At 32.7% G+C, this 22709-nt stretch overlaps 1 protein-coding gene across 3 annotated transcripts in view; it reads left to right on the top strand.

The window, feature by feature from the left end:
* LOC118194160 (uncharacterized) overlaps positions 1-22709 on the top strand; it is an 83550-nt gene that overhangs the window by 16653 nt on the left and 44188 nt on the right. For all 3 annotated transcript variants that reach the window (XM_085811556.1, XM_085811557.1, XM_085811555.1), the window contains exons 2-4: positions 2399-4205; positions 12478-12570; positions 17485-17710. In XM_085811556.1, coding sequence (XP_085667682.1) covers positions 2422-4205; positions 12478-12570; positions 17485-17710 — 2103 coding nt within the window. In that variant the 5' untranslated portion in view covers positions 2399-2421. The remainder of the gene's footprint in view (positions 1-2398; positions 4206-12477; positions 12571-17484; positions 17711-22709) is intronic.

Raw genomic sequence — 22709 nt, 5'->3', positions numbered from 1 at the left:
ACCATATTATTGCTATAACTCGGCATTCTTGTCATTTAATGAAAATTCCTATTTTGTCATGTTTTTGTAAATATATCAGAGTATATATATATTTTTTGGCTAGTCATAATATGTGCTAATTAGTGTTAGTAGTGCTTAAAATTCCTGTGGAGACTGTTGATCGAAACAAATAAAAACAGAAGAATTGTGTTACAACACCTGCATATTTTAGATGCTTTATGTACTGGTTTAAAAAAATTAAGGAAAAATCTAAAAAATAGTGATAACTTGTTCAAAAATAAGCTAGTTTGTATAAAATTTGAATATGTAGTCAAATAAGAATTGCTGAGTAAAAGTGCAGTATGCAAATTAGTGACACTGCAGTTGAAATTCGTCATCTGCGAATAGCATAAAATGACATGTTTTAGAGCAAGCCTGCAAATTTTGCTGTGCTACTGAGATAAGAAATTTGGGATAGAGAATTTGTAACAGTGATCTCCAGGCATCATTTTCCCGAAGAACTGTGATAGAGAGCTATTGGGGGCTAGAGGCAGGACAAAGTCAGATAGAAGTGGCCTAATTGCTAAATGTGAGTCCTTCTGTGGTTTATAGACTTTGGCAACAATTTCTAACCACACATTCATCATCAAGGACGTTTAGTCGAGGGTATGTATATAGAGGAATAGAACCTGAACTCTGACTTAACTCAGATCCTCTCTTGCTGCATCCACTTGTAGATTGGTGTCAACATCAACCATGTGTGGAAAGATTTATACGTGAGGTGACCAGCCATTTGCATGCTGCTCGCATCACATCATTGAACCTTTGAGGTAGGTATGTTAACATGTCCACCAGACAACTGATCAATGGAGGGCTGTTTTCTTTACAGATGAGTCCAGGTTTGGCTTTTAAAATGACAGTAAGCATTGTTTGATTTGTAGAGAACCTGAAACCCGTTTTCATCCATCAAACATGCATGAAAGAGATGCATATATACGTAGGAGGCAGTGTCTGTGTTTGGGGTGGTATCTCTTCGGGTGGATGCACAGACCTCCATGTCTTTCTACATGGAACCATGAATGCTTGAGGCCTATAGAGATGACGACCTTGATGCTTATGTGTGCCTTTATGCTGGGGCAATAGGTGATAACTTTCTGCTACAGGATGACAGTGCTAGATCCCCCAGGGCTTGCTTCATGTATAATGCATGTATATATATATATACATCATGTATATGTAAATGTATAACCTTCAGCAGCGAATAATTGAGCTCATGAAGTGGCCAGCTCGATCACTGGACCTGAATCGAGCATGTTTGGGAGGCTTTAGGAAGCCTCTCTCAATCCTCTTCTTCAGACTTGCCATGCTTGCAACTGCTTTGTAAGACCAATGGCTGTCACTTCCTAATGGAACTGACAGACTGCATAATTGACAGTATTGCACATTGCTGTATGTGCTGTATTGCTTCTAGGGGAGATCATACTCCATATTGAAGGTAATTTTCCTATAAAACTGATTAAAATTAAACTGATACATCCGATTTGTTCATTTTACACATATGCTAATTTATATGACACCATAATTGTCTGGTAATTTCTTTTCATCTTATTTTATATCTTACTGTATGTTATATATTGTGAGTCAGTTTCATTAAATTTTCCTTGTAACTTTTTGAGTAATCATCATTTTTATGATTTTTTCTTAATGATAGCCAGTGTATGTTCTCTAACTTAATAGAGGCAAAAGTGCATGTTCATTGGGCTTTTCTGAACAGATCCTGATTCATAATATGATAAAGTGTGTAGTGGAAAAACATTATCTGTCCCCCTTTTCTATAGTTTGTTGAAATATAGTTTCTGTTACATTGGAGAATATTTTAAATTACTATTTTTATCTAATGAAAGCATTTTAAATGTCGCTGTTTATGAAGCTTCCGAACATCCCATTTTTCTGTAACGAAATTACGTTCAGCATGTAATAAAAACAATATACTTTTGTTTTTATAATTTGCTTAATTTAAAAACATGTGCAGCTGTCAGCCTTTTAATTATGCAAATAGAATTACAGATAAAATTTTTAGTGGGGGCTTCATTAAAAAAAAAGAAAAAAAAAAAGTTTGAGTGTGCTTAGAATCAGCATATTTGGAAATTTTTTCTGACGTTGGCCACTTTGCATATGTTAAGTTTGAACTGCTATATTTGTGACATCACCAATGTAAAAGTAATTATGACTTGTGTGTTCAATACATTTTAGAAAAATATGTATTCAAAAGATTCTGCTTTCACTTTTTTATTATTGAAAAATGTGTTACTGATGAGATAAATTCTATAAAACCTTGCATCATTTTAACGTAATTATTACAAAGTTTTCTATTTTTTTGTATTAAAATTGATAAATAAATATATTTTTTAAATTTCAGTATTTTTTTGAATACACCTCTGAATGGGCGCATGCTATTCCAAGAAAGCTAGTGGAGGGAATCGTTCGTATACTACTGTTCATATGGCTTCCACTAAGCTAGAAGAGGCATCGCGACTGGCACGTCCTACTCCCTATTCTAGAACACAAAATGCAAATATTGAATATGCAGCTAAAAAGAGCATTCCATTATCTACAAAACATAGTTCTGTCAGTACTGTTGACCCTGGCGAAATAAAAAATTTGAAAAATAGCTTCCAGTCAAACATTCCTCGGTTTAGCTCTAGTCTACCTTCCACAACTTCGCTTACTGCTGAACAAAAGACAAATATTCCAAATTATAATGATAATGAAACTTTGCATGTTGTGAACAATAATCCCATAATTAATTCCCGATCTGCTGTTAACATTACTAATAATGCATCACCTCCTGTAAATAAGGTAGCTAAGACTGAATCACAATTCAAACCAAAGAGTCTAGGTAGTAAAAGTTGTCCAGATAAAATTGTTAACCAAGATGTAAGTGAAGAAAAACAAACTAGGATACCCGGAAAAGGAACTGGGCTTCCTCGTCAGTATGTTGCTGTTTCTAAATCTGCTCACAGTGTATCTCACCTCAATACAGAAAGTTTAGCAGTTCCTAAATCTCAACAAACTAAAGATTTTAGAGGTGTAGGTAGTAGGAATAGTTCTTCGGGACAAAGTCCTCAGTCAAAATCTCCATCGAGGAAGGGGTTCGAAAGTCATGATAGTTTATCAGATTTTGATTCAGGCATAGGAAATAGTTTGAATGAAAAAATTAAGCCTGAAGATTCTGATACAATTAAGGACTTGGAGCATCTAGAATTGCAAGATGATTCCTCTCCTGTTTCCATTGATACATGTTCTACAAGGTCAACTAGTACTCCAAAATATTGCCGTTCTGAGACAAAAATGTCAGTAAAAGCACCAACATATAAAAGAGAGCCAAATGGTAAATGGAGTTTTGATGAAAAGCATTTTGGACCTGAAACAGAGAGGTCTGTGGTTCCGAAGCCTTTCAGCAGTTCGGGAGGAAGCAGTCCACGAGAAAAACACTCTTTTAAAATAAGTGCTTCTGAGAATATCTTTTCAACATATGCTTCATATAAAGGATTATTATCATATCAGAAAAAGTCATGCAAACCGTTAGATTGCAATTCTTATAATTCAAGAGAAAAAACTGTTTCTGAACAGATGCAGCGAATTGCACAACCTCAGGCCGTAAATTCTTCATGTATTCCCAAAATGAGGAGACAACTGAATCAGCCATTGTCTGGAGGAAACAGTGTTTTCTATATTCAGAATGAATCTGAAAAAAGTGTAAATGAAGAAAAACCTAAAACTGTTAGAAAAACGTCAGAGTATCAAACATTGAATTCTAAACAATCTAGTCTTGATTCTGATGAGAAGTCAGACAGCACAGAAAATGGAGTTCTAAGCCCTCCTTCTGAAGTGGAAAATAGAGAGTTTTTGATTGATGATGAAATTTCTGATCAACCTGGACTAACATTTTTTGGAGAACCAAGATCTGAGGAATCTGATATGCAGTCCTTACAGTTAGCTGTAACGGAATTACATGCATTACAGATGGCTAGTTCTTCTAAAAAAAGAACAGATAGTGTTGGAAGTTACTGCAGCCGTAAAAGTCGCACAGGTGATCACCGAGATAGTTTACTTTTAGGATCTGATTTGGGGTCATCTTGTTCCAGCATTGCATCTGATGATTTGATGCTGGACTATGAGAAGACATTTGACAATACTTTTCCTGAAGGCACAGTAAATGAAGGGTAAGAAACTAAGTTTATAAATTTTTAGTTGAAGCTTTTGTCAATTTCTGTTGAATTCAAAATAAATCAAAACATAGTAATACATAATTCAGAAGTCAAACAACAAAAATCAGCGTTAATTTGCAAAATTTTCACAGGACTAGTTTCGATGATTTTACCGAACCATCATCTTCAGCTGCAAAACCGCAAATGAACAAGATAGGAAATAATGTTTAGATAAGATAAGAAAGCCTGGACAAGAATAAGCAAGTGGCGCCATCTGTTGGCGAAACCAGAACTAAAACATAATTTCTCTAAAAGCCGAAGGCAAATTTGGATTGGAATTAGGATCGTTAACTAGAACAGAAAGATTTTTATGAATGTGAAATGCCTCTAGAAAATCCAGTTCTCCAATGGAAGATGTTTTTTGAATAATTTTGGCAGCAGAAAAATTGAAAGTGTGATTTTCGGACCAACAATGTTGAGCAACAGAAGACTTCTGTGTTTCCTTTTTTCTAACATATGCTTTTCTAACATATGCTTATGACTAAACAAAAGTTAGCTTCATTTTATTCCTATGTTTTCCATGCTCTTCAAGTTTGCTCCTCCAAACTGGCCCTTGATGAAGAACTAAATTATTTAAAAGCAATAGCTATTGACAGGGGCTTTTCACCCAACATTATTAATCAAGCAGTTAAAAAATTCTCATCTCAACACACCAAAAGCCACACTCTTATTTTAGGAGATTATAAAAATTCTGTTGTCATTCCCTTCTTTCCATCAATTAGCTATAAAGTTGCACATATTTTGCAGAAATTTAACTTTCGGGTTGTTTACTCTCCCATCAATAAAATTCCAACTTCTATACTCAAGGACCCCATTCCGGATATGAATTCCTGGGGTATTTATAGGATTCCTTGCCAGTGCGGTTTAATTTACATTGGCCAAACTAAGAGAGCCTTAAAATTTCGTGTCAAAGAACATGAAGCATATGTTAGAAAAAAGGAAACACAGAAGTCTTCTGTTGCTCAACATTGTTGGTCCGAAAATCACACTTTCAATTTTTCTGCTGCCAAAATTATTCAAAAAACATCTTCCATTGGAGAACTGGATTTTCTAGAGGCATTTCACATTCATAAAATTCTTTCTGTTCTAGTTAACGATCCTAATTCCAATCCAAATTTGCCTTCGGCTTTTAGAGAAATTATGTTTTAGTTCTGGTTTCGCCAACAGATGGCGCCACTTGCTTATTCTTGTCCAGGCTTTCTTATCTTATCTAAACATTATTTCCTATCTTGTTCATTTGCGGTTTTGCAGCTGAAGATGATGGTTCGGTAAAACCATCGAAACTAGTCCTGTGAAAATTTTGCAAATTAACGCTGATTTTTGTTGTTTGACTTCTGAATTAGTATTTATTCGGCGTGTTATTGTGTCTTAATTGTAGTAATACATATAATAAACGTTTAGCTGCTAACATACTAACCAGTACTGCCACTAACATTTTAATCATCTAAGTTAAACAAATAACTCCATGCAGAAGAAATGTTTATTATGTGTTCATTAGATCCTGCAGTTATAGAAATGAGTTAATAATATGAGAATCAGCATTGTGCAATTATCCAAAAGATAAATTAAAAGCAATCCACAGCACCATATGATGCAGCATAGACTGAGCAGCATCTCTATCTTTTTTTGTAGATCTTTGCCGAATTCTGTATTTTTTCATGCATTAGTCTGACTAATGGAGCCTGCTCACTAAATGTAATGCAGAATTTAGAACGGATTAGATATATTTTTTTCTCCTTAATTATATATATAATTTTATAATGCTATTTCAGTGTGGGTTTTTATTTTCTTTGAATATTAAAAAGAATCAGTTGGTACTTTTAAAATATTAAATCAACAAAAATAAAAGGTACTGGATTTAATTTTCTAACATTCATTTTATGGTGCAACAAAATATTGCATACCATTGTTAGCAAGCTTCTATTAGAAATTTCAAAAGCTTTATCAAAAATCATACCATCATATTTTTGTCTTTCAAACTCACTGTACTGAGCATTATTAATTGAAAAATAGAGATATAAAATGCATTCTGATTTAAAACAACAGCCAGAAGCCTTTTGTTCCTTATTACTACTGACAATATGCCATCAGCTGTACTCTTAACAAAAGTTATGTTGATAAATTTTTCTCTTTAAAAATATTTATTTTTTAATTTACAGTTTTCTGGTAAATTTATCGCATTTTCTTATTGTCTTTTTTCATATTTTTACACCCATCTTATGCAGATTGCTTATTTTATATTACTTTTAAATTCTTTGGTACAAAACAGCATAATTTTTTAGTAACTTTTTTAGCTCTCCATAAACATATTTGTGTGTATAACAAAATCAGAATCGAATATAAATTCATATTTTTATATGAAAATGCATTATAGCAAATATTTAAATAGATGTAATACAAGTAAATAGTCATGTAGTATTTATGTAAAATTTATTTTAGAAGTTTAGTACTAAAATTTTGGTACTCTTCTGTTATTGGAACCGCATTTAGAAATGTATGTGTGCACATGGATACATATACATGTGCCTATATATATATATGTGTGTGTGTATACACGTATATATGCACATACATATATATGTGCGTGTACACATATATATACACACATACATACATTTCTGAACTGATCCTTATAACAGAAGAGTACCAAAATTTTAATAATAATAAATTTTTTTACGTATTTGTGTATCGAATTATGTTTCAGTTAATGATAAGTGATTCTCAGCCTTGTTGAAATAATTAATGCATAGCTTTTAATTAAAGTATAAAATCATTGTGGATTGTTTGCTACTTAAAAGCTGTCCGGTGTGATATGTGTATAAAATATTAGGACCGTAAGTAGGTGTGCTTGTAGTTTGCTGTATTATCTGATTTGGGCCTTATGGTGCCATTTATATCTGATAATTTTGGTTAGTTATTACTGTGGAACATTTTTGGTTTGTTAATGGCGATGTTAGTTGATAAATGGCACTGTTAATATCAATGCATCTTGCTAACATTGAGTTTCAAACTGAGAACTTAAAACCATGACATGATGACTCAGATGATCAAAGCAAATGTGTATTGAGCAAGCTATGCCTTTTTTAGGATGAGTAGTCGCTTCAGAGTCATCCTTTAATGCCTTCATTTGATAGGTATGATGCATGCATTACACAGTACAAAGTCTGTAATCCGGACTCGTCGGGACTTCGGCAATCCCGGATTGGGGTTTTTTCCGGATTATAGATCATCAATTTAAATCTGGTAGGATGGCATGCAAAAATTATACAATTAAAAATATGAAACTGTAATTTCTGAAATAAAGAGCAATTATGATCTAAAGGGTATCAAATTTTACAAAAAAAAATCTTAATATTTATTTGTTTACTTTATTAAACATTTCTTTCAACGTGCGCATGCGTAAAGTTTGTGGCTTTGAGGTCTGAATTACAGATCATTCCGGATAATGGACGTCCGGATTACGGACTTTGTACTGTATCGTGAGTAAACCCATTGAGTTTGTGGGCATGATTGAAGTTCCAATGTATGGGCAAGTGTTTCACTGTATGTGGCTGATTGATGCTGTGGTGATTCAGTTTGGTTGTTTTTATGTGAAAAGTGGTAGCAAAGCAGCCAGTAACTTTTTCAGGCTCTAATGTAGAGGGCATGTTGTTACTGCCATTGGAGCTGATTTAGTTTTATGCCATCATCTGTATCTTGTAACTCATATGAGTTGTAGCTAGATCATGCTGTTTTTCATTCGTTAATAATTATGTTAGCTGAGAGATGGCTTCAATGAAGGTCGGTATCCTTTTGCTGCCCTTCTGCTATTGAGACTTAAACTGAGGACATGTTGGCTGATTTAATACTAGAACAGTGGGAAAATCTTACTGAACGGCAGTAAGGGGTCATTTTGATCCTTCCATGAAAGTACTGAAATAACAATGGTAAAACAATTTTTAATGCCATACATTGGCACAAATATGTACTTTATATGTATTTCATAATTTATATTTAATAGCACATGTTAATTTATTGACTTTTTAAAATACTATAAATGTATCGAGTACATGGAGATCAATTGGATCATACTACAGTTACTCAAATAACTCATTAATTTGATATAAGAATCGATTGCAAATAAATGGTTTCACAAATTAAAACTAATGTTAACTAAAATGAAACACAATTTATATAATAATATATTTTTAGGTACTTACTCGGAGGATGATTCACTCCCTAAATCCCGAAATGAGAAGTGTTCTCTGATGTTTCAGTTATATCATTATAGATGTAACTAAATGGAATATGTAAATCATTTTGTTTCAGTTCTATTTAATGTTTAAAATATTAAAGATTACACATACGTATTACGAATTAATGCATTTGATACAAAAATAATTTTTAACAATTTTTCCAGTGCATTTTCCGCACACAACTTCGCAACACGATGCAAAATATTCTTGACATTTGTTTCCATTGCATCTCTGTACTTGACACTTTTTTCTCTCTATAACCATTTTCTTTTCATGCGTTTTTCTGAAGACTCAGGAAGGATCTTTGGGAGTTTTTAAGCCATATGTACCACTCTTAACTTCTCTCCTAATTTCAGTAGAAAATCTCACCTGTTAATGGTGTTTCCTTTTACACTTTTATAAATTATCCAGGCATTCAAAACTGCGTGATCCAAAATATTTAAAAAGATATGTACAGGCCATCGTCTAGAAGCCGATTTAACTGAATATTTTCGACACATCTGATCACAAATATCCACACCATACTTTGTTGCGTTGCAAAATGCTATTGAATCGGGCTACTTCTTGAGACTGTCTTCAGTTTTTACAGTAGAATGTAATGACCTCAGTAGAAAAACGCTTTTGTTTCTTTTGCCTTGATAGATGGTAAGTGTGATATTATCATGTTCCTCTATTGTCGATGAATAAAGATTACTACGCATATTTTTCAAAGATATAGGAATTTCTCTTCTTTTCTTTTTCATTGTGCTGACCATAGTTGTATTTTTTGATTTTAGCATTTCTCCTAATTTAATGCTAGTAAAATAGTTATCCATGGTAATATTCCTCTCTTTGTTTAGATGTGGCTCTGTTAATTTTATGACAACATTTTCAGACAAATGTAATTGAGGATTTGCTGTTTCATCTTTTCCTAGATAAGGAAATCCATTCAAGAGGTATTTAGTATCAACGTCAACAGATAACCAAATTGTATTCCAAATTTGTCAGGTTTATTAAGCATATATTGTGTAAATCTACATGTAGCTTTAGATGGGAATAACTGTTCATCAACTGTAATATTTTGTCCTGGCCTGTAGCATGTTTTGCAGTTTTCAATAAATTTGTTCCACATGTCTGATGCAACAGCAAATTTATCAGTCTGTAATCAAGTGGATCTTGTTATCTTTTCATCGAACCTTAAAAATTGTTTTATTTCTTTGAATCTATCTCTTGATATAGTTTCTTTGCAAAATGGTGTTCCCCATACTTCGGGCCACAAGAAATATAAATCTAAGCCCTTTGCTCTTGTTACTCCTCGAACATACAATATAGCAACAAAAGCATCTAACTCAGCCAGAGATAACTTCCAGTTTTTATTTCCAAGTTGCCAATGAGCTTAGGATTCTGTACATTTCTTTATATGCAGCAAGATATCATCATCAATAAAAAACTTGAAAGCACTAGACACTTTGTCCTCAAAGAAACATGGCGCTTTGCAAAAAATGTTGGGCCTGCTGTTTTTTTTAGAACACTATAAGAAAAAACACGGACACAGACTGAATTTTTGGAATTTATTTCATTCCATATAGTGTTATCAGGAGCTGTAATAACAGTTTTGCAATTACCCTGATCCATTTTTGCCCGTTTATTTCTGCCGAGTTCTTCATTTACTTTGCCGTCCTCGGATTCACTAATAGTTTGTGTCTGGAATTCATATTCACTTTCTACAGAAAAATTATCAATTTCACCTTTGTCAGACTCATTTTCAGATAGCTCCTGCAACAATTTTTTAATTTCTTCATCTGTAAGACCTCTTTCCGCTTTTTAAGACATATTTTGTCAAAGTTAAAAAAAGTAGAAAAATATCAGACTAACAAAAAACGATAAGGAATATATTATAGCATATGACTCTCACGGTATAAAGTAAAGGTGATAATGAACTTGATGGTAGAATTCATGTGTACTAAAATACTGATTTGGGATTACCAAGAAAACATCTGATCTAACTCTTATCACCTGAACTAACAAACGGGAAAATACATCTGTAAAATAAACTATTTCTGTAAAGAAATGTAGGCATGAAAAACCCTGCATCTACCTTCCTTGTTGTATTTTCTTCAAACGAATAGATAAATGCAAATGTACACATTACAAAGTAGTGAGATCACCCAGGTTTTTTATCCCTCTGGGAGGTAGTATGAATGCAGTCGAAAAATCCTTATCAGTGAATGTTTTTCATGGGTTATTTGACAATGAATCTAGCAGAGAGAGGGATAAATGTAAAGGGGTCAAAATGACCCCCATCCGCCGTTCTAGGAATACATTCCGATATTTCCAAAACTAACAAACCTAGAATGCTGAAAATTTTTTTACAAATATTTGTTATCTATTTAGGAAAAGTAAAAAAATTCCAAATGATTCCTTCCAATAAAACAAAAGTAATCAATGGTCAAAAGTGCTCAGGGATCAAAATGCCCCTACCACCGTTCTAGTGTTAAACAATCAATATAAAAATGAACTTAAGCTCTAAGCATTGAGAAAACCATGCCTTTTTTTCTAGTGAGTGAAATTGTGTCAAGCCGTTTGTATACACCTTTTTTTTTTAATATCGTTTTTTAACATGTTCATAGAACAACTTTTGGATGTTTTTGTAGAAGTTTCTATTGTTGTCCCATTTTAGGCTTTCTGAAATTTTTAAATGCAGTCAAAATTATATTTTGATGTAAAATATCACTTTAGGGGCTAGAAAATTATTTAATATTATATTAATAGCAGCACAAGATGATATGATAATTAATAGAGGCTACTGCATTTGAATCTTTTCCTGCCAAATATCAATTCATGTTTTAATGTGTCTAAACAGAATATGTATAGGGCATGTCTATAAAAAGATCCTCACATCCCCCTTCTTTATTTTTTGGAACCTTTGATAATATGCCTCTGGTTACAAAAATGTTTTAAATAAAGCAGATATTCATATTTTGACAGTTTTAAAATTAAAAAAATCAATTTTATAAACATATTTTCTTTACTCTGACTTGAAAAAAATTGGCTTTTCTAGCATGCAAAATATGCCAAAATGCAACATATAATATATAATGTAATGTTTTATCTTATTCAGGCTTCTAATCAATTAAATTTTTGAAAAGATGAAAGTTATATACTGATTTTTGATTGCATGGGATGGAATTAGCCCTTAATTAATCCGTATCCTTAAGTTCCATGTATTTTAGTAGTCAACTGTATGTGTAAAATTTAATTATATTTATACTATTTTTATAATATCTTATAGTAAATATATAATAGTAAATTAAGTTATTAGAAACTTTTGGACTTAGCAGTTATAAAATAATTTAAGCTTTCATTTAAAAAATATTATTCATATTTCCTGTTGCCACATCTACAGACCTTAACATATTAAATGTGTTAATACATGTTCGTACTGAAATTGAGTAGTGCAAGGATAAATTCTAATTTTGTAATTAGTTGAAATTAAAAATGAATTATTTACTGAAGTAGCATAGATTTAGTCATGTTAAAAAGCAGATAATGCATTCGCAGGATCTACTGTTATGTCTTACATATTGAAGGTTTGAATCAAAATCTGTAATGATATAAATGATTGAAAAAACTTTTTTTTTTTTTTTTTTTTGGTTGGGCTCTTGATACACTGAAGAATTTGGATATAGAAATATATTAAGTATAGCATATACACTAAAATTTTGGATGCTGTAAACAATCTTGCATAATATAAATTAGTAATTATTATGTTTTCATTATATCTTCATTAATGTAAAGATTAATTTTGAATTTAACAAAAGATCGTGATTAGGTATGTTTGTGCATAACTGGAGTTTTAAGATGTATGCCCATTTAACATATGTGTTTTAAATTTTATTAATTTCAAGTTCAATATCTTATTTTCTGATGAACAACAGTAACTGAAACATAAATTTGTTACATTTTATGTATGAACTTGAATTTTCGTTTAAAATTGAGTATATACTTTGTAGGCCTGCTTCACCAATGAGAAAAATTTCTGAAACAGATGATAAAATAGCTCCATTGAGAATTGAAAATAAAATTGATTTTGAAGATAAGAACAGGTATTTCAAATTTTCCCCTTTATTCTTACAAATCATGGTAATTGTTTTATTTGTGTGTTATCATTTTTTCAGATTAGTAGTAATAACTTTTTCCTTTGCATTGGAATGTTTTGTGTGTACAGAATTTAGTATCTCAATGTTATGTATCATTAAAGAGTCTTTGCAAAATTTTTTCTGATTTTTTGCATTTGCTGATTGAGATTCAAATTACTTAAATTTTAATGCAGCTTCTTTTATTACTATGAGATAATTTCTACAATAAAAAATTATTTTTCTGTTCACAAAACTTGAGTAAAATTTCATACTGATATACAAAATTAAAGGAATACTTCAAAAGTTCAGCAATGCTTGTATTTTATGAAAATAAGTATTTTGCATTTTTATATAAAATTTAATTTAGGCATATGTTATCTACTTACTTGCAAAATAAAATTTTGCTGAGTAAATGTATATAACAGACATTCTCTGTTTGCACTGTTAAAGCGTCTTGATGTTTTCCTTCAAAAAAACCAAGAGTCTATTGCTGTTTGAGGATGAAAGTCTGTAAATGATCGAAGGTCCACTGAGTTTAATCATCAGAAAGATATCGAGTGTCTTGTTGTATATGTATGTTCTGAGATAAATCTTAAGGAGATTCATTTGTCTAAAATGTCATTTACAAGATGATATGAAAGACGGTAAAACTGTGACTACTGACAATAACTGGCTGAGAAGGGAAAAAAAAAAAAAAAAAAACCTTTCTTTGTGTGAATTTGCTTTAAAAAGCAATTCATGTATTTCTGCATCTTGCTCCAAAATTTTTAACTTGTACCAGTAGTTTATGTAATGATTTCATGTTTTGCCCTTTAGAAGACTGTACTTGAAATGACATATATAAGTCATTGTACAAAGTCACAATTTCATCTTTTCCATAACTTTCCAAATTGTCATGAGGCCATATGAAAGTGTCAAAGACAGCACTATTTCTGCTTGTTTGAATCAAAAATTTAAAAATTTAGCGATCAATGAAGCTGAATGTTCTTAAACGTCCCACTAATAGTAATTGAATTGACACATTTTTTTCCATATTTGCCTGGTTTAGATTCCAAGTCATTTAACTCAGAGATTGCCCTATTAGTATAAAGCTCTACTATGCTTACAATAATGATCTGTGCTTAAAAAACTGGAGAAATTCCTTGAAAATGGAAAGAAAATCTGGAAAGAAATGTAAAGTTAAAACAAATTGAAAGGCTTTTATGTATTTCAACAACAGCCACAGCAACATCCTTTCAATTTTCATTGAGCACTTCTAAATGAAAAACCACTATGTCATAATTGTTTAAGAGAGCAAGATGAGCATTAACTTTGCTTAATACCCATCAAATTTGATGCAAATATACATGCCTTTCAGGAGCAACAACTGAGCAACATGGCCTAGTCGTCTTAGTCTTTTTGAATAATTATTGTAAAATTTATACAATATCTGAAGAACACTGTCCAGTTCATCAAGATATTTTGTTTCTTGTACTGAGTCCAACACACTAAAAATTTAACCTGTGTGTAATACAGTGTAGCATTACAGGCTCATTTATATCCAACATGACAGCTAATCTATTTTCTCTTCCAATCATGTTTCTGTCCCCACTTGTTTTGAGTCTTACTGTCCATTTTCTACCCCTCGTATTGCTTCCTAGCATTCATAGTAACCTAATGCAGAAGAAGTCAGTAGGTACTATGGAAAAGAACAACTTTTTTTTATAGTCTTACATATCTCTGTATATTTATCAGCTAACACATCCAAAAGAATATTAACACAGTTATAATCTAAAATTTCTGCAATAAACTTACGGATAACAGCTGCATTATGAAAAATAAATTTCCCATATTTTGATGAAAGGAAGGAAATTGCACAATGAAAAATTCCCTCCCTATTTTGATATTCCTTTAGAGCAATGCCTACATCAAATTTATTAAGCAGTTAAAATTAAATCTTAAATCAGAAAATGGTTTATTATGCTTTGCAATATAATAAGCTGTATTAAACAATTTTTCTAATGGCTGAAATAATCTTTCATTCAATTTTCTTTGGTGTGTTGTTAAGGATATAGCAGTTTTTAAGAGCTGTATCTTCCAACAAACAATCTTTGTGTATTTGTGATTGATTGCATAATGTGAAAGTTTCTAATTTAAATGACCCACTGAAACCTTGCACAATCCGTGAGTTTTTATCTATTTTTTCCAGATGTTTTGTACACACTCTGCACCGAGCAATACTATTTTCATATGATAATCATTGAAATTCATCGCACTGCTGCTTCCTGAGTTGTCTCAGGAAGCAGTTTTTATCCTTTTTAGAGCCATCACAATTGTTACCTGTAGCGCTTCTGTTACATCTGGTTCCTTAACTTAGCAGGTCTGTTCAGAATGTTCATAGCGATATTGCAAAGAATACTCATGTGCTGAATCTGTTTTCTGAAAAATAACATGATACTTTAATTGCTTGGGACCATGATCACTGGGGAGGGGGGGAATTTGCATGAACTCACTAGCAAACATATTTATCACAACTTGATTAGTGAAATACTACGTGGTATGCTAGTCACAACGACCATGTTGAAAGTATCACACACATGTACATTTCAGCATTAGTTTTGTGCAGTGAAATAAACACCTGCAATTTCAATAAATGGCTTCTGCAAGATTTGTTTAGATATTTCTGAAGTTCACGAAATACTTCGTAGCCATGCATTAATCAGCATAAAACAGTGGGGTGTGAATGGCAAAACTACCTTTTTTTTTTTTGTCTTATGTTTCCACTAATTCCCTGTGCTGAGAAGCAATGATCAGAATGAACCTCAAAAATCTTCAGGCGAAGCTTCAACAGCAAACCCATTGCTTAAGCATTTTATGTGGCAATGAACCTTAAATAATGTAATATAGAAATTTATTTTGGAGTTGGAAAGTATAGCACAAGTGTAAATAGAATGCAGCATGCTGCTGCTGCTGGGGGAATTCTAAAGTCCCATTCACAAGAGCAGATTCGACCGGTAGCAGAAACCTGTTCTTCCAACGTGTCTCGTTCACATGGCGAACAATCATTAACTGCCTTGCCGAACTGGAGGTAGAACTTAGTGGAATGTTCTTACCTCTCTGGAGCATGGCAAATGGGGAAATTTCCCATACTGCACTGCGCAATTGTGCCGTTCACTTAATTTTAACAAACAACATGGCTGATGTGCAACTGACTGTCGCTGGACTGTCAGCGAAGCAATTGCTTTGATAGATATCTGGGGATGCAATGGAAACAAATTAGATGGAACTGTATGAAATACAGACATTTGTAAACAAGTACACACAATGTTATCTGATGCTGGGTATTTCAGAAATACCGTTTAAGTTAAAACTAAAGATGTACATATCGTCTTCAATGAGACAAGGAGACTTGGTATTTTTGAATGTTTTTTTTTTTGTTTTTGTTTTTAAAGAACTTTCATGTACTTTTTTGGAATGTTATTAAATGGTTTTGTTAGACAAGATGATTATAAACTGAAAAAAAAAAATTAGTGCAAAGGGTCAATTTGCCCTGAGGAACTTTAATTTCGTTTTGCCATTTTGTGTTAAAAGCACAAAATGTTTGTGTTGAATGGAGGGAGGGGGGAATTATCTCCAGCGCACAAGACTGTATTGGAAATTCTAAAGATATGCTCATTTTAAAATTATTTTGCGATATTGCTGTTGAACTGAATTTTATGGTTTGAATACCTAGAACATGATATTTAATAAATAAAGGTAACACACAAAATGTTAAAAAGAAAGGCCTCTTTGGATGTAATTTAAAATCTAAAATGTTTCAGATTTTTTTAAATACTTTTTTTTGGCCAGTAATTTTTTTTTAATTAAAATTTTTTGAAGAAAAGCTTAACAATTAAAATGTCATTCTTCTCCCACAGTTTTCAATGTTTTTCCCCAAATTTTCTTATTGTATTTATTAGAGAGTTCTTAATAATGTTAAGGATCGATTTTGCAATTAATGAATTAGTTTCCAAGGAAAAATTAAAACATATTTTTATGTAAATTTTTTAAACAAATATGATCTCATTCATATTTTCACTTCAAATAAATTTTCTTTTCAGTATTTTGCAAAACCCATCGTTGTTTCTATAAGGTGTATAATTTTAAATGAGTGGTAAAAATATTAATTAATTTTGGCCATATCTATACAAGTTTTAGGACATTAAATAAAAGGATTTATCGAAAAAGTGCAAACTAAGAAAACACACTTTAAAGAATATAAACTGTCTAAATTGTCATTAAATCATTCCAAATTTCTTAAAAATTTTATCTGAATTCCAATAAATATATATATAAAATAAAACCTAGTGCTATTCATTTGGCTAATAATGTAAACATAAATTACAATCTTTTATTTAAAATCTTCGTAAAACACGTTCAAAACAATTTTAATGCATGAATTAATTGTAATATAATTACTGAAAGGTTTATAATCAAAATTAAAATGTTTATAATTAATGTAAATAAAATATTAATTTGTCGCTTTATTCATTTTTTTTCAAAAAGCAAAAAAAAGTTTGAAATTTTAACAGCCAGAAAACATTTGATTTAAAACCGTTCAGCAGTATACGTGATTTCTTCTTTTAACCTTTTGGTCTCATATATAAATTGCATTTTATATTAATCAAGGTGTATTTTAATTAATTAAAATGTTAAGCTTCGATGGCATTCTATAGCAATAGTAAACAATGCCAAAAAGGTTCTGAGCAAACGTTAGAAATCCGCCAATCCGATTCACGTTTTTGACATTGTACATTGCTTGCAGTGACTTATGGGTTATAACTGAATTGCATATTGAAATTGCATAAATAATAAAAAAAATTCTATACTAAACTACTTATAATGTATTTTTGTGTGATTTAGGAAGCGACTGCAACGCAGATCTTCAGGCCCTTTTTCGAGTAGTGCTGAACGACTAGAGTGGCGACATAGAACTGTCAGCCTTCCTTTGAGACCTCCTCGCCAGATGAGCATTTCTGAAGCAGATGATGGAAGTTTAAAACTAGATTCCTCATCTTATAGATTATTGTGTCAAGATTTAAATGGAGTTAAAACACTTCTTCTGCGATTAAAGTCTGTGATTCAAGAGGTAATTTAAACTTTGCTTCGTTTAACCTAGATTTGCAAATTTTATTATTATTTTATTATGGCTCCAATCCTACCACTATCTGATTTATCCCAAGGGGAAAGGGAAAACTGGTCTACATGCATAAAAAGTGAGTAGTTCCATCCTAAAAGACAGATCTGATGGTCTTCTATATCTCTCTTCTATCACAAACCTTTCAGCTTGGATCAGTAGTGGTATGCCATGGGCAGTATTTTATGTGGACACAACGACACTGTATTCTTACAAATCAGGATTGGCAAGTTTTTTCTGCAGTCTTAAAAAAAACAACCTGAAGAAACATGCACTTCATAAAAAGGCTTTTGTCAATTTCCACTATTTTGTTAGACCCTTCGATTTTACCTGAAATTCTGTTAGAAAACTACGAGTTCAAACTTCTTGCAGGTAATTATTCCACTCTATTATTGTGTTGGCCATATTTAGCTGATCATATCGTGTCATTTTTTTGATGGTTGGATCACATAATATTGAAAGTAATAATTTCTGCTTATGATCTGTAGTAGAAAGGTACTGAATTTTACTCTTATTTTTCCAAAATGCCAGAAAAAACAGCTATCAATTTGTGTCCTTGTTTACAAAAAAACAGAAATACAGCTATCAATTTGTTCCAAAAACAACATGGCTTATCGAGAATTTGTAGTTACACCGAACAAAAGAGCAGGTGTTACAAATGCATTGTTAAGCTGTGCTTATCCGTAACTAGCAGTAAATCTTGCTAGTCAACTTGGTGACAGTTTCATGGTTGATGAGATAAATAAAGCATAAGTACTGAAATTAATTTTTGAATGCATTTCATACATATTTATATATTTTATTCACATGTTAACACTTTAATTTTTCATGTAATTTAAGATGCCTTATTTATTTACTTTTTTTTAGATATATATATAAACTTATATATTTGTGTACTCACTATGAAATCTCACATCTGTGAATTTAGACAGGTTCTGAAACTGAATTTCTATTCATATCAAACTGAGGCCCAAGATTATGGTAGTGAATTCCCATACCATAGTGCCAACAGTGCAGCTAAATCGAAATCATAAAAAACGGCCTAAAGCCATTAAACTTCACTATAAAGCTTCACTTTGAGAATTTTATTAGATACTGTTATTCACATTATATTCTTCAAATCCACACATGCTCTCTGTTTGCTACTAGCAATAATGTTCACATCGGACAACGGAAGAGTTTTAATATGATGTCTGACTGAAATTGTTAGTCCACTGTCTTAGATTTTTATTCCTGTTTAAAACTTATCCCATTTATATATTCTAGCAGACTACAGGAGTGTTTTAAACATAAGAAATAATTATAAGTAATTATAATTCAGCTTCTGTCCCCCTTCCATTTTGCATTGCAGTGACCATTGTGAATGTACTCATCTCCTTTTATACCTATATGAGTTATTATTATGTTATTTTTGGCATAGTTGGCAAATTTCTGAACGTGTTGGATTTATCCAATGTGTACCTCAAAAATGACTCCCCTCAAACAAGACATTTTTCATATCGCATTATCTAACACTTATGTAATGTGTACATATAGTATTGTTGTGTAGTGATTGTCAATTTTGCACAATTAGATGTGATGGGTATACATTTATCAGAATAACTGTGAAAAGTAACTCAACTGAAAAATGTAAGTCATTGTACTTCTTTTGCTTTAAAATTAGTTTCTTATGGTCAATTTTGAAAATGTTCATATAGTTACCTAACAGTGGTCTATATTTTTTCTTGGTAAATTATACAATTACTAATATTTTATGTGCCCCCCTTCTCAAGTTTTCATCTTCTACTGCATATTATTTGATAACACTGGGGAACAGTTTGCAACACTGTTTCTCTTGAGTTACATTTTTGAGCTGTTTTAAATAGACATGCTGGTTTCAAAAGCATAGTTAGTTTTCTTCTACCAATTCAAGTTTTTACTCTACACCTTATGTAAATGTGACAGCTTTTATCAAGCGTGGATCATAGGAAGTACTACTTCTCTTCTATTAGTTGGCATAAATCCTCTGATTGGTGCCAGGAGAATGAAACCATAAGACACTAGCAACGTGTGCATACATGTCTAGACTAGTTCAATTATGCATGAGATACTGTAGTGAGACTTAGTGTGTCACACTGATATAGTGAAGCACATTCCAACGTTGAATCCTAATTCATGTTTGCATACAAGGTTAGCATTGTTTAGTTTTTATTTATATATGAACTGAAATTTTTTCTTATGTCTGCCTCTGCTAGTTTATGTCATAATTGTTCAAACAGCCTCAATTCATTTTGTTATATATATGGCAGTTTTACAGTTCCAAAGGACAAACATCAAAACATTTGTCAGGCAAGTCTGTTTTGCCTATTTGAAAGTGGAAATTGGGGATCAAGATGGGCTCCTCACTAAGTGCGCAAGCAGTGTGTCAAGAGTTTACAAATAGGAATGAACAGGACACATTCTAAATTTCATTTGGTGTGCCCATGATTTTGTGAGAGCCTAAAGATCACCCAAGTGATTTTTACATTTGTATAGTGAAAAAGTCAGGATATAACAAGAAAAACAAATGTAAAATAGAGTATCCTAGATTACCATCAGCTATATGCCCAGTGCCTTGCTCAGCTGAACTTTCAGTACCAGTTTTTAAAGAATTACCTTGTTTGGAAATACAAGAATATGATTTTGACCCCCAATGATGAAGAAACTGAAAATGATTCTGTTTGTAAGCGATTTGACCAGCAGGAATTGAATGATTTGACATGAGATTTGGGACTATCCAAAAAACAAACAAAAAAAAAAATTCCTTGAAAAAGAAGCTAAGGCAGTTTTGATCTAGAGAAAGTGTTTCTGCAGTACTGAAGATGGATTTGTGTATTGCCATAATGTCCATCGTTTAAAGGAAGAGTTGCGAATTTTAGCCTATAATGCTACTCATTGGCAAATATTCATCAAGAACTCAAAGCAGAGCTTGAAGTACAATGTACGTCCAGAAAATAAGTTCCGTTTGGTAATAAAAGTAAATTGTGTACAGCTACAGAAAAGTTATTTATTGCACAAAATTCAACAACTCTTAAATTACTTTTCCACATAACTGCCGAAATATTGCAGGCATTTGTCATAGCGTGGCACAAGTTTTTGTATACCTTCTTCATAGAAATTTGCCGCCTGTGTCTTCAACCAGTTGGAAACAGTTTCTTTCAGCTTGTCGTCATTGTTCAAGTGTTGACCGCCAAGGAAAGACTTAAGATGTAAGAACAGATGAAAGTCTCTAGTAGCGAGGTCAGGGCTGTACGGAGGATGGTCAAACACGTCCCAGCCAAATCCCTGTAGGAGGTTTTTCGTCACATTTGCAGTGTGTGGTCGTGCATTGTCATGAAGAAAAACAACACCTTTTGACAGCAATCCTCGGCGCGTATTGCACGGTGCAATTTCCGAAGTGTCTCGCAATAAGCATCTGCTCTGATTGTTTGACCACGTGGTAAGAAATCAATGAGTAAGATGCCTTTCCAGTCCCAGAACACTGTGCACATCATTTTTCGAGGTGTCAAGATTTGCTTCGGCTTAACCTTTGCTGGGGATGAAGTGTGCCTCCATTCCATTGATTTCCGCTTACTTTCAGGGGTGTTGTAAGAAACGCAAGTTTCATCTCCTGTGACTATCTGTGTCAGAACTTCTTCGCCGCTTTCAGCATAACGGGTCAAAAACTGAAGTGCACTACCCATCCGTTTTGTTTTGTGTTGCTCGGTAAGAATCTTTGGTACCCAACGTGAAAAAAGTTTACGAAAGTTTTTCGGTAACAATTTCATGCATTAGTCAGGTTGCCACGCTACCTGGAAAACCAGGAGAACCGGGAAAAGTCTGGGAATTCGAAAATTGACCAAAATATTCAGGGAAAAGTCAGGGAATTTAAGTATTTTTTTCAAAATCTGGAAAAGTCAGGGAAGTTCATACAACGATCCCGCCAAAAAAAGCGATTTTTGCGCCGACATCGGAAGAGATAACTTTTTTGACGAATTATGTATCACGTGAGTGTCATTCGGGTAGCTGGCATAGAGCCAATTTTCGCAGCTCCAATTTGATTGTCTTTTAGAAAGGCAAAGCAACTTTCCCGCAAGTTTTGGTTTCCAGTATTCTCGAGAATCGCATGTGCAGTGCATGAATTAAAGAAAGTACCTGTTCTCGTATAAAACAAAATGGGTTTAATCCTAGTATGCGGTACCATGAAGGTTAGAATCAAAGAATATGTATTGTAAAGAAGGAAAACCTCTCTGCAACAGATGTGGCTGTGGCTCCGTTCCATCATAAAAGGAAACAGCTGTGCATATCTGATATATCTGTCGCCAAAGCTCGAAACCGGTGTCGGAGTTCGAAGGTCACGTTATCAAGAGTTCATAAAATGAATATCGTTTAAAATTTCTTTAACCACTTGCGCTAGAAAGACGTGCCACGCACGTCGAGATGCTTTTGTCTCAAACCGCGAGCGACGTGAACACCACGTCGATAAGCATTTATCGCAAAAATGAAAATAACGTGGTGCACACGTCGCCTAACAACGAGATTGTTTATTTCTCGAGTTACAGCTCTGGATTGCACTCGCAGATGCGGAGCGGCATAAATGAGACACTTTACCGCTTGTTATATTGTAGCGCATGGCACCGCAACCGTGAAGTTTAGTCTTAGCGCAAGTGGTTAAACTCTAAAGGAAGAGAAAATATTTTTTGGTGCAAGTAAATTAATTCATGGATTAGTTATTTTCAGGAAAAAAAAAAAAAAAACTACGAAAATCCGTTTTTAAAATTATTGCGAAAAATCCAAGAAGAAACGCCCTTTGATAAAACGTTTCTTCTTGGATTTTTCGCAATAATTTAAAAAGCGGATATTCGTAGTTTTCTTTTTGTCAAAGAGCGTTTCTTCTTAACACGTGTTTCTCAATTTCCTGTACACATCGCGGAGAGGGAAATTCTGGCCGCCA

This window comes from Stegodyphus dumicola, chromosome 2, assembly GCF_044657685.1.
Source record: "Stegodyphus dumicola isolate Sdum_Otavi_A_Nest chromosome 2, ASM4465768v1".
NCBI classification, from domain to species: Eukaryota; Metazoa; Arthropoda; class Arachnida; order Araneae; family Eresidae; genus Stegodyphus; species Stegodyphus dumicola.
This window is presented reverse-complemented; position numbering and strand designations above follow the sequence as displayed.